This window comes from Zootermopsis nevadensis, unplaced genomic scaffold (assembly GCF_977971745.1).
Source record: "Zootermopsis nevadensis isolate Lab colony 2312 unplaced genomic scaffold, Znev_1.0 Znev_ptg000012l, whole genome shotgun sequence".
NCBI classification, from domain to species: domain Eukaryota; kingdom Metazoa; phylum Arthropoda; class Insecta; order Blattodea; family Termopsidae; genus Zootermopsis; species Zootermopsis nevadensis.
In genome coordinates this window covers 14,064,593-14,078,181 of record NW_028259144.1, presented here as the reverse complement: position 1 = coordinate 14,078,181, position 13,589 = coordinate 14,064,593, and the positions used below count along the sequence as shown (strand labels likewise).

General features: G+C 41.4%; 2 protein-coding genes across 11 annotated transcripts in view; both read right to left on the bottom strand.

Annotated features, from left to right (window-relative positions):
* smog (G-protein coupled receptor 158 smog) overlaps positions 1-6,085 on the bottom strand; it is a 99,666-nt gene extending 93,581 nt beyond the window's left edge. For all 7 annotated transcript variants that reach the window (XM_022064436.2, XM_022064435.2, XM_022064440.2 and 4 more), the window contains exon 1: positions 5,925-6,085. The gene's annotated coding sequence lies outside the window, so the exon portion shown is untranslated. The remainder of the gene's footprint in view (positions 1-5,924) is intronic.
* A 3,447-nt stretch (positions 6,086-9,532) lies between these two features.
* Rab3GAP1 (RAB3 GTPase activating protein subunit 1) overlaps positions 9,533-13,589 on the bottom strand; it is an 82,593-nt gene continuing 78,536 nt past the window's right edge. For 3 of the 4 annotated variants that reach the window (XM_022064392.2, XM_022064391.2, XM_022064389.2), the window contains exons 14-16: positions 12,647-12,859; positions 10,802-11,074; positions 9,533-10,255 (exon numbers count right to left, since the gene is read on the bottom strand). In XM_022064392.2, coding sequence (XP_021920084.1) covers positions 10,844-11,074; positions 12,647-12,859 — 444 coding nt within the window. In that variant the 3' untranslated portion in view covers positions 9,533-10,255; positions 10,802-10,843. The remainder of the gene's footprint in view (positions 10,256-10,801; positions 11,075-12,646; positions 12,860-13,589) is intronic. The other variant, XM_022064390.2, reaches the window with a different exon arrangement.

The following is a 13,589-nucleotide window of genomic DNA, read 5'->3' as shown; positions in this document are numbered from 1 at the left end:
CTCCCATAGATCCCGCCTGACATTATCCTCCTGGCTCCAGGTTACATAAAAGGAAGAAAATTCTTGACCAGTTTAACGTGATATTAGCTTCTCAAGGACTCAATTCTATGAAGTTAGTTTAATTAGTTGAGAATAAAAGAACAAGGTTTTCGTAGCAGACGTAGGACAAAATGTTCCAACAATTCAGTCTTACACGAGCAGGCCTAATATTATGACAAAGGCTAGAGACTGAACACTGCTCACTTAATCTCTGGATAGTCTCCCGTTATAACAGTCCTAGAAACGAATCATGGGCAAGTTTAAAATTAACTAGGTCAAATGCGAAGACAGAAGCAGCGTTGGGCTAGCAGAGAAACGTCATCTTCCTGGAAATAAAATAATCCGAAAGAACAGAACATCACTCATTTAAATAGTGCATAATATTAGTGAGCATTTTGTCTCAAAACAGCAGAGTGCAATTACAACATAATTAAGAAATTTGTCAAGACTCGCTGCTTAAAGGATTCCCTTGGGAACCGGGTGTGTATGTAAATGGAAACTTGCATGTAACATGACGTTCATAACGAGACAAATTATAAATTTAACTGTCGCCCTGACAAAGGAGACAGTAATCAAGTCTGGAATTTCAGTCAGTTTCTGTGACAGTATATGGCACATCCTCACAGAAGACAACAACGACCACACTCGCCACCATGATGTCCTGAAAACTCACTCACTTGCCCCTGTCTAGTTTTCCCATCCTTAAACTTCCACGTTATCAGTTGATGAAAATCTCTTTTCATGTGTTTTGTTTTCTCACGTGAAAATAAATTGTTTCCCACTTCGTAAATTATGCGAAGGTTTATGCATCAGAAGCATCAATATATAATTAACTGTGCCTTAAAATTTAAGCAGGCTTACACAACACATAGACCTACGCTTTTAAAGTCACTTCAGTCAACAAATAATGTCAGGACTGTTTCTTCATGTTATTATTTAATAACAATTTATCACCTCCACGGAGCAGAGTCCTTCTTGAGAAGCTGACAGTGGCTCAGCTCTTTAAGAAATTTTCCCCTTTGTAGAATCCGAAGGTCCATTGCCGTGTTTGCAGATGTCGTCACCGGTCCCTACCCAAAACTACATGTTCCCTTAAGATCCATTTTAAAATTATCCTCCTCTCATCTACACCTAGATATTCCGAGTGGTCAGTTCCCTGTAAGATTTCCAACAACTCTGAACGAATTTCTCATCTCCCTCATGCGTGCTACATGCCCCGACCACCTAATCCTTCAACAGCATTTGATTATGCAATCTTCTCCAGCTTTCCGTAACTTCAACCCCCTTCTGTATTTTCCTCAGTACCCTATTCTAAACACTCACAATCTGTGCTCTTCTCTTAATACGAGTGACAAAGTTTCACATCCACTACTCCAGGCGAAATTAAATTTTTTGTGTCTGTTTCAGTCTTTACGTTTCCAGATAGCTGACAGGATGACAAAAGATTCTGAACTGCAAGCGTTCCTCGCGTTCAGTCTGCTCCTAATATCTTCTTGGACATAATTTTGATTTGTTACTGTCGTCCCCAAATATCTGACCTCTTCCACATTTGCTACCCGCCCTTATATCATATATCCTGCAGCCTGGTGGCGAGACATCAATATGACCTTACTTTTCCTCTCATTTACTTGTGGACCAACGTTTTTACTAGCATCTAATAGGGTTTCTGAATTTTTACGAAGTTTGTGTTCTCATCCCATTTATTTAATTCTCTCGGACCTTCCAAATGGCGTTAAATAATTTAATTTAAAAATACACGGTAATACGTAATTTCATCAAAAATCTTTTCACAGATAACAGCGAAATCTACGTCGAAGACGTTTTGCGTAGAACTGTGGGCGTTGCTTGGAAAAAAATATTTGTGAACAAGCACTGTTTCGATAACAATTAATTGTCTAAATTTGTCCCATTGATTATCCTGTGTTCGTGTTGTACAGAGTGGATCAAATGAAGTATACGAGGTGCGATCGAAAGGTTTCCGGACTGCGCGTATAAAAACCCGTACACTTATCTCAGGTATTAAATTCATCCATCACCCTCGAAGTAGTTCCCCTGGGAGTGAACACAACGATCCCAGCGCCGCTGCCAAGCCTGGAAGCATCCCTGGAAATCTTTCCTTGTCAGCCTGTCAAGCACCATCTGCGATTCTGCCTGAATCTCTTCTATCGTCTCAAATCTCCTTCCCTTTAGCTGAATTTTCATCTTTGGGAAGAGGAAGAAGTCACACGGAGCTAAATCCGGCGAATAAGGAGGGTGCGGGATGACGGCCATGGTGTTTGAGGCCAAAAACTGCTGAACTTTGAGGGCGGTGTGCGCTGGCTCGTTGTCATGATGCGTCGCATGTGGAGTTCTTCATTTAGAATCAGCTTACAGGTCCCATAGCCTATCCCAACAATGTCGCACAAGTCGTTGATGGTACGACGTCGATCTTCGTGAATGGCCTGCCGAATCTTCATAAAATTTTCGGGCGTTGTGCTCGAAGATGGTCGTCCAGAACGCTCGTCATCATCGACAGAGTTTCGGCCATTTTTAAAACGTGAATGCCACACAAAAGTTTGTGCACGACCCATTGCGGACTCCCCAAATGATTGCTTTAGCATTTCATAGGTTTCCGTAGCCGTTTTGGCGAGTCTTTGGCAAAATTTGATTTGTTCATCAAAATCCGCCATTCCGTAATCGCAGGAGGGTCGGTGTAATGCACTACCAAAACGCCCGTAACTAAGAAACAAATGCTAATTCGATGATGCCGGCTGGCACACTGATTCAATATGAATGTAGGCCGCACCCCCTAGCGGCAGAAGCTCGTACTACATCCGGTTCGCCCTCTATTGACAGTCTTGAAACTTTCCGATCGCACCTCGTAAATCGACTGGACGGAATTGAACTTGGTCATTTGCGCTTCTGGAACACGTACTACTACGTCAGGGCTGGCACGAACAAGCTGTTTAGTCGGCGCAGTAGTTTTTGGCCGGTGGAGAAGCTGGCGGACGGGCCTACTCTGTGTACCTGAGGTGGCACGGTCAGTGTATTTCTTTTGTTTGGGCGTTCAGTCCGATAAGCTCCTCTGTGCAGTCAGCATTATACTATCGCAAAAGAGACTCGCTCCTAGCCTTCCCCTTGAAAATTCCACAGGCCGAAAACTACTGCGCTGACTATATCCCACGGAAGTACTTCATCTCCCTTACCCTTCGGCTGTCATCAGTACAGTGTTACTAGCTTTGCTACTTTGCAAGTTTTGAACAGTTTCACTCGTGTTGAAACATTATAAGATTTTGCTGTGATCTTGTAACACGCAATGTGGTGACGGATACTAACCAATGCAGTAATAGGCATTATCACTTGAGTGTCATGTAGACACCATAAAATTCTTGTAAACAACAGCTAGATGGAAGCCAACAAGACATTTAGAACGGCTGGAAGAAATCAGCGCCATTCACGGCACTGTGTATGCGGTCCTAACACGAATAGATTTCTAATCCATGCCGAAACGCGAAGATTATTTATGCTAAAATCCACAAGCAATGCTGAATTGCACATCTGTTGTTAAGTTTATGTTGAAACAGAAACATCTAAATATATTGGTTTCGCGATTTTATGACAGTAACGTAAAACAAATCATCGAGGAATGTAAGAAACTTGGCATGATCACAGCAAGTCTCAAAATAAAGAACAAGTATGCATACTATTTTTGCAGAAATGTCAAATGGAGAAATACGGATTTATAAAGCCTTCTTCCGGCCACTACAGGCAGGAAACGAAGATTTAGTATGAACATGGGCGAATGTTTCTAACAAAATTTCAACTTTCGTAGGAATATGGCACATAATTTGAGCAAAGCTTAAAACAAGGCGTGAACGTGTATCTGATAGCACCCCTCCCCCCAAAGTTCTCAACAATTGCTCTGATCTTAAAATAAACGCCGTCATTGAAAGCCACGCGCCGAACTCTATACGTAGAAAAGTTACATTTTTCTCTCAGACTCGAATACTGTATGTGTACACTCACCAACTGACCGGTAATAAAGTCGTGGGGCATAAGGTCGGGAAATTTATGTTGATCTTTGGGTTGTAACGCCATATGAATTAGTGGGTTGACACCAACGTTTCGGAGAAACATACTGCCTTCATCTTCAGCCCTGAAATTGGAGGGGTTCGTGCCTACGATCCTAAAACGTTAGTATTTACCTACGAGTCCTTCCGCGTTACAACCCAACACCGACATGATTACCGCCCAGAGAATCAAAAATCTCGTAAGATGGGGCCATTTCTATATTCTCAGTAACAACAAAATCTGCCCCCCCCTCAAACACACACACACACAAACACATCATGCCGCAACGCCGTTGAGAAAGTTATAAAACAAAACAATTTTCATAAATTCAAAAATTATGAAATTATGTGAAAAATATTCCTTACTTGACAATAAAATTACCTTGTATGTGTAATTATGAAACGAAAGTAGGATACAGCATGGAGTAGTCTTTCTTGAGAAGTTATTAACTGCTCAACTACTCACGAAATAACTCACATTTTATTTAACCGCGCACTTCATTACCGTGTTCACAAGAGTCCTTCTTATCCTGATCCAGACGAAACCAGTCCTCAGCCTTCCATCATATCCCATTCAGTTCTGTTTTAATATTATCCCCACATCTATTCCTGTGTCGTCGGAGTTGTCTCTTCCTTGCCAAAATTATTTATGCAGTTCTTATACATCCCCATGCGCTTCGTGCCCCGTCCATCTCACGACAGAAAGTGAATTATTGGTGTTTGGAATCTGCATTACTGCTCGTTAATAATTATATAAGAAAGGTATAGGAAAACACTAGTTTCACAGTTGCATTTGACGATTTTCGTACTGTACGTGTGCTGCACTCTACATGCGAGGCATGTAGACAGTGGCCTATTCTTTACATGCGTGCTCTTATGAACACGAAATGTACCTTCGCCCTCCGTAGGAGGCGGGGAATTTGACTAGCTGAGCGTACTATCAGCTTCGCAAGAATTAGTCTGTTCCATGAAGTTAGTTCGGAAAAGATAAACCCCAAAGAAACATGTATTTCAATAAGAAACACGACTTTGTATCGTGGGCATTGTTTCATAAGAAGTTAGTTGTGAGCGTCATGTGATGTAGAATCTACAGTGGATCAATCGATAAGGACCAAAATGAAAACTCAGTAATTGTTAGTGCACAGTCATGGTGTCAAATAATACACGCTGAAATGGTCTAGATCCCCTTTATGTGTTCAATCTGAGCATAAAGCACTAAGAGCGTATAAAACTGCAAAATCGATCATTGGCGCGCGAATCACACATTCTCGAACCTACACACAGTAGTATATGACGTCACAGTTGTATGTCGGCTTTCATAAACTGCGTCGCGATCGAATGCCAATGTGATCTGACTTTCAGGCAGATCACTGGGAAATACTATGATGTGGCTGCCCTTTCAACTGCACACATGAATGAATGACGACCGTGAAGAAGACACAAGAATTAAACACTTCTTTTGTTTACTGCAAGCAACATCAGGGACAACTGAACACAAACCAAATGGGGAATCGGACAAAATGAATGTACAAATTTGTACCGCCAGTTCAATCTAAATTAGCGTCTTTATGGGATGATGTTTTGAACGAGACACATGACAACGAAACTTAAATACCAGTTCCTTAATATCAGCGTTTAACACCTACCGAAGTGAAGTTTAGAATCCCATTCGAGACACGAATGACTGTATGCAATTATCTGTGTAGGGAGACGCCTTACCATGGGCCGATCTCCTATCTATGGAGTCCTATTGAATGTCTGTTTAAACAAACAGAAACCTCTATTCTGTCGTGAAAATGATGTGAGAGGACCAGCTAAGAACAATTAGGCTATTACCTGCAGTTCAAGAAAGTGTTCTGTCAAGTGCGACTGGTCTCATGGCCTGGAGAGAAGACTGTCCTTCACATGGTAGCACGCACACAGAAACACTGCACAGTGGCTCTTGGTATCCCGGCCAAACAGCTCACACGCCCGTAGAGACGATGGAGCGGGCGGGCGGGCGGGCAGGCGGGCGGCGCTCGAGCTTCTGGCGTCCCCGCGACCGACACCCACCGACGGCAAACGAGCTTCGACCTGGTTCGTAACCATGACAACCAGGAGCTCCGTCACAAACAGCCAGTGAAAGAAGGATAAAAGGCTGAGAAGAAAAATTGGTGTGAGAAACAAGTGCTTGGCGCCCTTGTTATCTGAAACGTAAACGAGGCAAATGCATGTTCCACGAGGAGGCCGGATAACAATTTATGACTGAATGAAAAGACATGATCTTATATCACTCTTGTAAAGGATTATCAGGAACATACTACGTTGCGTTATTTAGTCCTGACGAGTTACATGAAGCCTTTAAAGCTCAATGGTAACTACACGTACCATAGACTAACACAATAATTAACTGTTTTTCACAAACAGCCGGCTACTAATGGATTTCTTATGATTCTTAAAAGAAAAAGTGATTACTTCCTTAAATATCAATAACCAGATTATTCCTCTAATCCAAAAGCGCTGTTTTTCGTTGCGGTACGAAAGGAATTTTTAAATAATACTTAAATGATCCCCCGGATACAAAGCGTTAAACTGCCTCTTTACGGAAGCCTACCGGTAGTCATGGCAACTGCAGGAAGGCTGTTTACTGTCGGTCAGTTACTGCGTCGTAGGTTAATACAGAAGAACGAAGACGGTTGTCTTGTGGGATGCAGCGCCGTGCTGTTTGGATGAAATTGGCCGAAATTTCGTAGGTGTTTACATTCTCCAGCTATTCACGGACGCAAAATTGTTAAGAAAGAATCAAGAGCTCGCAGAGGAAAATAATCCACGTTTTGTGGCCTACGAGTTTATCCGTAAGCCTGAAAGTTCTGGAGATGGGTAAAAACGGGTAGTCTGCCCTGAAGAACCCTTGGATTGATTTTGTACTGACGCTGACATTGACATTTATTAGTCCATGGGTTTCAGTTTGCAATTATGGACGTTGATTTTGATTAAATTTGATAATGGGGACCTTTTATCTTACATCCCGCCTGTTTAAAGGACAGAATCAGGAGTTTAATCGAATATCTAGAGCAGACATGGCCAACCTTAACGTGGCGTCGGGATAGATCTACTTTTTTCATTATGGCCACAGACCATTTTATTACGTATGATGTAAGTTATTACCAGTAGTTAAATAAAGGAAGTCCGAAATCGAGATTAGTGTGATGACGAGATAAAATATGAGTAATTCCTAACAAAGCCAAGGTTTGTATACCAAGAAACTAACTATAATTTTTCAGTATTACAAGTAAAAGTTACAAATACTCTTTAAAACGTAGAGCAGTAGGAATATATTATAATATTATATATATGGACGTTAGAATAAAAGTTCAGTTCCAAAATGCCGTGATTTCGAAAATACTGTGACTAATGTGACATCTGTGTTTGTTTTTCAAAAAGAAAAATGTTTAAGTTGGTAGCAATGTCCGACGTTACCACTTGTTTCTTAAATGCAAATATGTGAATCGAGATCGAGTTTTCGACTTAGCGAACTCCACCAACTATGAGAATTCTAATTTGGGTATCGTTTTATAAAAGCCTAGTAAAGAAAATTCGTATGAACTGTTTTAACGTGTCATTGCCTTGCAGTTCAGAGCTCCATCTGGAACTTCTCTGGCACATTGTCAATTCCGATATTAGAAGGAACCGGGAAGTTATGTAGGCTTCTTTCTTGGCTCTTAAATTCTTGAAGTAGCTCACTGAAATTATTATTCAATTAACATAAATTGTAGCAAAAGAACTGTAATCGCGTGTTACGTCGTTAGACAATATCGCAAAATTGAATTTGTTCCAGCTCCTAAGTTGAATTCCGTAGAAATGAAGTTGGGCCTGGAAGATTTGGACATGATAGAGGAAGAACCAAATTATATTCAGCTTGTAGCTTCGAATTCAGCTCGTTTTAGTTGGCTTTGAAGTCCACCAAATAAACGAAATCACGAACCTAATATTCACTGAAAATCCCATGCCTTTGGTTTTTTGAGGAACTTAAGAATTCACTCCTAAGACCTTAAAACCGCTTCAACATTTTTCCTTTATACTTGACCGTCTGACTTCACAGGAAAAACACCAGATTCCCATATTACACCTCGATATTTTCAAGAATCTGATTAAACTGGCAATGATTAAATGTTCCTGAGGTTCTGAAATTAATGCAAGTAACAACTTTCGATATAACACGTATGCTCTATCGGCTTTTCACATAAATTCCGTTGGTGAAAACACGCCGATAAAACAGCAGATCACTCTCTCGGCCATGCATTGTTCGGTCCTCACCAAGCCAAAGCATGGATCGTAACATTATTAAGTACGTATGAATATTGATATCAATGCTAAAACACATTGATATGCAGCATTAAACAGATTACGGTCGTGAAATAAAAATGCAATAAATTCTAAAACTTTACATGAGCACGATAATAAGCATCCGACCTACGCGCCGGGGTGTTTATGCCATATCTAGAGGCAATAACAGTGAGAAACAGCCAGAATGGTTACGCTTAGAGAGCATTTTCTAATTCCTTTTTCGAAAGTAAAAAGTAAAGTATACGCCATGTAGGCGTTTGGGGTGAGTGGAGGTATAGCTCCTCTCTTCTTTGACCTCGGCACTAGATGGGGGTGAGTGGTCAGCATCACGCCCCGGCCGGCTTTACCCCCGGGAAAGGACCCCGGTACCCATTGTATAGGAGGCTGGGTGGGCCCCAGAGCCGGTCTGGACGCAGAGACTAGAGGAAAAATCCTCTGCCCCCGTCTGGGATCGAACCTCGGTCGTCCACCCCGTAACTAGTCACTATACTGACTGAGCTATCCCGGATCAAGGCCTTATGTGTAAGACAATGTAATATCGTTCGCTTTTTTCCGGGTTAATCGATTACTCCATACTCACGTATCACCGCCTCACGAGGTATGCGACAACCATGTCCAAGCAGCACACACCCTCGGTCCTCAATTTTATTTTATTCTGACTCCACACTTGGCTGATGTAACGGTGAAGACAATTTATTACTCGACGACTTTCGGTTAGGTGGATCCAGTAATTTTTAAGGTGTCCACTAATAAAACAGAATGCATGGGTTGAGACGCCAGTCGATATTTCATGCACTCACCATCACGACCATCTTCTTGATCCGCGCACACCGCGTGAACAATTGATCACAATTAAGATGAACTACTCGTTGATTGGGTTTTTATTGTTCAGCAAAGTTGAAATCTCTAGTGTTTTTCCTATCTGCTGCAGTTTAGCTTACTTGACGATGGCTCTTTGGAACGACTAAATTTGTTCACCACAGAAGTTTGCGACAGAAACATACAAAAAGAATCTTAAAACCTTGCATACTGTGTACTGTATTGGAATATAAAATATGCATACTATGAAGGACAACGCGTTTCGACGTCAAGAGGTCATCATCAGTGGCAAAAAGAAGTCAAAATCATATTATGTTTTATTTATAACAGAGCATAAAGGTAAGTTCTTACAAAACCATATTTAACAACACTTCACTGATTGTTGGTTGCACAGGAGATGGCTAACAGTCCACTGGTCTGACGGCCGTCGTCTGTCTACGGTGAGCCGTGGTTGTGTCGTCTTTGCCCGTGAACTTCAACAATGCGTGGGCGTTACTAATGCAATATCAGAACTACAGAAAGTTGAAGTTTTCAAATATGATAAAATTAACACCATTCAGTATACGATCCTCAACATTTCTTTGTGATAACAATTTTAAAATTATGAAAGTTTTAGAACACACCTGAAATGGAAAAGCGAAATACGTTACCTGTAAGAAATAGTTTCAATTTTTTTTATGATAACTAAATAATCGACGAGGAAAAATGTTAAATTTAACATGCGTGATGTATGCACATTTATAACTTTTATATTTCATGTTTATCGTACATTACAACTTCACAAACTTTCAATCTGACCAAAATTAAACCAGTGATTACATCTGAACATGAATGTCTAATTACATTTTCAGAACGAAAAAGAATTCACACACAAACATGGATCAAATCCACGTAAGATAACAAACGTAAAACGACAAATCCCGCCTGACGTTCGGTTTCCCACAGTCTGGTGGTAGCCCCAGCGTGCCAGAATCGCTGTAAGGCGGGGGCACGTCTTCGAGCACTCCTGGAAGAACAGAGACCTAAAAATAGATGCACACATTTCAGAAAGCCCATTTAAATAATTAATAACACCATCAATATTGTTTTAAACTACGAGGTAATTACAGACAGCCGGCCGCAGTGGCCACGCGGTCTGAGGCGTGGACCTCATGTGCCTGGGTTCGAGTCCCACTCAAGGCACGGATGTCTGTCTGTGTCTTTCTGTGTTTGTATAGGTTGAGGCCTTGCATCGGGCTGATCACTCATCCGAGGAGTCCTACCATCGTTCAAATAGATCAACTGAATAAATAAAAACCCTCGACACCTACGGGTAAAAGAGGATGAGAGAAAGAAAGAAAGAAATTAATTATAAACAACATTATATATAAATAATATGCATTCTATAAGTTCACCAGCCCCACCAGGGTTTTTCACAAATTATTAATTTAGTTTTGTCACGCAACAATGTTGATAAAATTTAAATGGTACAAACGGATGTTTTTATGTCTCGAGAAATTATTCCGATGTTCCAATCGCATGTATTTCTGCTCCCCTTCATTCTAAGGTAAAAGGTGAAAAGTGTTTACCTCAGAAATAGACGTTGAAGTTCCCTCCGTTCGGCCACACGTCTATTGGAATGTTGTGTCATGAGAAAAACAACCTGCAAGACGAAATTCCTTCTTTTTGAGTACTGCTGTGAGACGCTGCGGTGTCACACAGGAACTGGGAGCAGGGCGAGCTGCCCTTGCACGCATCACAAATTCACGGATGCTGGGTTGCGGAAAGTTACTTGAACTGGTACTCCGTGGCGTATCTTCCGCGAGATAAAGGGGCTCAAGGTCAGAGAGCATCTGGACAGCCTGAAGACAAAGTTATGCAGAAAGGTAACATAAATGAATTGCTCCTCAATTAGAAGATTATGAATTGCGAAAGCGCTTTCACGTTCTTCTGTCCCATAAGCTGAAGCTTACCTTTCATTAAGAAGGAACTCCAGACTGGAGAGCCCCGAGTTTGTGATTTGCATTGCCCATCGATCTTAACATTCTATATTCTTTACTGGCAGTCGCAAGACGTTAGAAATCACAGAAGCAAAAGTTACATTACCTTTGTATACTGGTAAAAGGGCTTTGGTTAATTCGGAGATGAACCTTCTGGTTTGGTAAGCCATCTAGTTAGTTACTTGTAAACATGACATAAACTGAAGATTTCTGTCTTCTGGGTTGTTGCGCTATGTAGTCTGGTCGATGTTAACCAACGTTTCAGAGGTCATACTGCCTCCGTCTTCAGGGCGATGAGTATGAAGATTTCTGTCTTCTGGGTTCTTGCGCTGTGTAGTCTGGTCGATGTTTACCAACGTTTCAGAGGTCATACTGCCTCCGTCTTCAGGGCGATGAGTATGAAGATTTCTGTCTTTTGGGTTGTTGCGCTGTGTAGTCTGGTCGATGTTTACTAACGTTTCAGAGGTCATACTGCCTCCGTCTTCAGGGCGATAAGTATGAAGATTTCTGTCTTCTGGGTTGTTGCGCTGTGTAATCTAGTCGATGTTAACCAATGTTTCAGAGGTCATACTGCCTCCGTTATCAGGGCCATTCATCGCCCTCATGACAGAGACCAGACTACACAGCGCAACAACCCAGAAGACAGAAATCTTCGTACTCATCGCCCTGATGATGGAGGCAGTATGACCTCTGAAACGCTGGTTAACATTGACCAGACTACACAGCGCAACAACCCAGAAGACAGAAATCTTCATACTCACCACTGTGAAAACCTCAAATCGTACATGATATAAACTATTTAAAATAAATGTTATTGGCCTTATTTATTAATTCTCAGTTTCTTTAAGAATGCTTTCAATAGTTGCTATAAAAACCTGATGATGTGATTTACTGAATTAATAAATTACCTGCAACAGTTTCTTTGACTCAGTGCCGTTGTCTCCAGTTACACAAGCAGCCCATCGTAGCGACTAATTTTAATTGTCGTCTAGCTGTCTTTGTTCTTCTCTTACTTAGTCCATTAAGTCTTTATGCATCGCTGTTTTCATTGTTCTTTTCTCAGGATGCTCCTTGCCTATTTTGGGCATTTTCTTTATGCCGTCGGTCGTTGCTGTTCAACTTCATCTATTTCTGCCATCTTTCCATCTGGCACAAGGGGAAATATTTGCTGCACACATAGCTTACTTGCTACGGCCATGAACAGTGGCAGATATGATGCTCCTTAGGTCATTTAACAACAATGCCAAATGGAAGAATTATTTCAGATAAGGAAACATTGGTGGCCTATTTTAAGATATTATCTAAGAATATGGCTGGAGGCAGATCTTTCTTACCTTTCAGACCTTAATATGAATGCTGTATCAGCCTCGGTTATCGATTATCTTCCAAAAGCAGAAAGTTGTGAGAGTGAAATTTAAAAAGGCAATCACGAACCTTCTGTGCATCTGAGAACATAATTCGTATCTTGGATCCAATGACACCTCGTGGTCCACCTGGAACATCAACTTCTGACAAATGCATAAGTTTTGAAAGGAATGTGCGAAGTTCAAGATTCTGCTCAGTTTCGGGTGCCAAGGAGAATTTCAGTTCCAGGGATTTTGCCTGAGCAATGGTGGCTTCTGCTTCAGCAATTTCATGGGCCAATTCCTGTAACAAATTAAGGTTATAACATTATGTTTCTTTGTATCATGAAAGATAAAGTTGAACAGACATGTATATTGTTTAATGATGACATGAAAAAAGTAGTTACAGCCAATTTTTTGCACTTCTTTCTTAGACTGTTGTCTGGTGACTTTATGTCAACACCTCAGGATCTTATTCCTAAAGTCATTCCTTGTCTGAAATGTCATATAAACAAAGGTCTAATTCTCAACCGTTATGGAGCTACCATATTTGAAATTCAATATTCATATGTTTTGCACCATGGCAATTTGATGATGCATTCATACACCATGTTTTCCATGGCAATCTAGTGAAGTTCAGTGACCATAGTGGACAATTCTGCAGACAACTATGACCATCCTAATGGTCAGGGAACTGCTCATTCAGGCACAACATGGGTCAACAAACTTCCATGGCGGTCTAGCGGTAAGAACGCTGCGCTTGTAATACTGGGGTCCCGGGTTCGATTCCTGGCAGTGCTCAGATTTACAACTTATGTTGAGCAAGGCCGTGGTCTAGGCATCATGGAGTTTTCCTCCGGGGTTTCCCCGGTTTCTCCGTGGCATCCCAACAATTACTCCACTTTCATCATCATTTCGCAAAAAAGGGGGCCACAGCAGGAGCATTAAATGTCGCAGTCCCGATCGAACCCATGTACTGATGGGTCGTGAATCCTGCTAACCACCAATGCACACCATGCTGAATGGTGTGTACT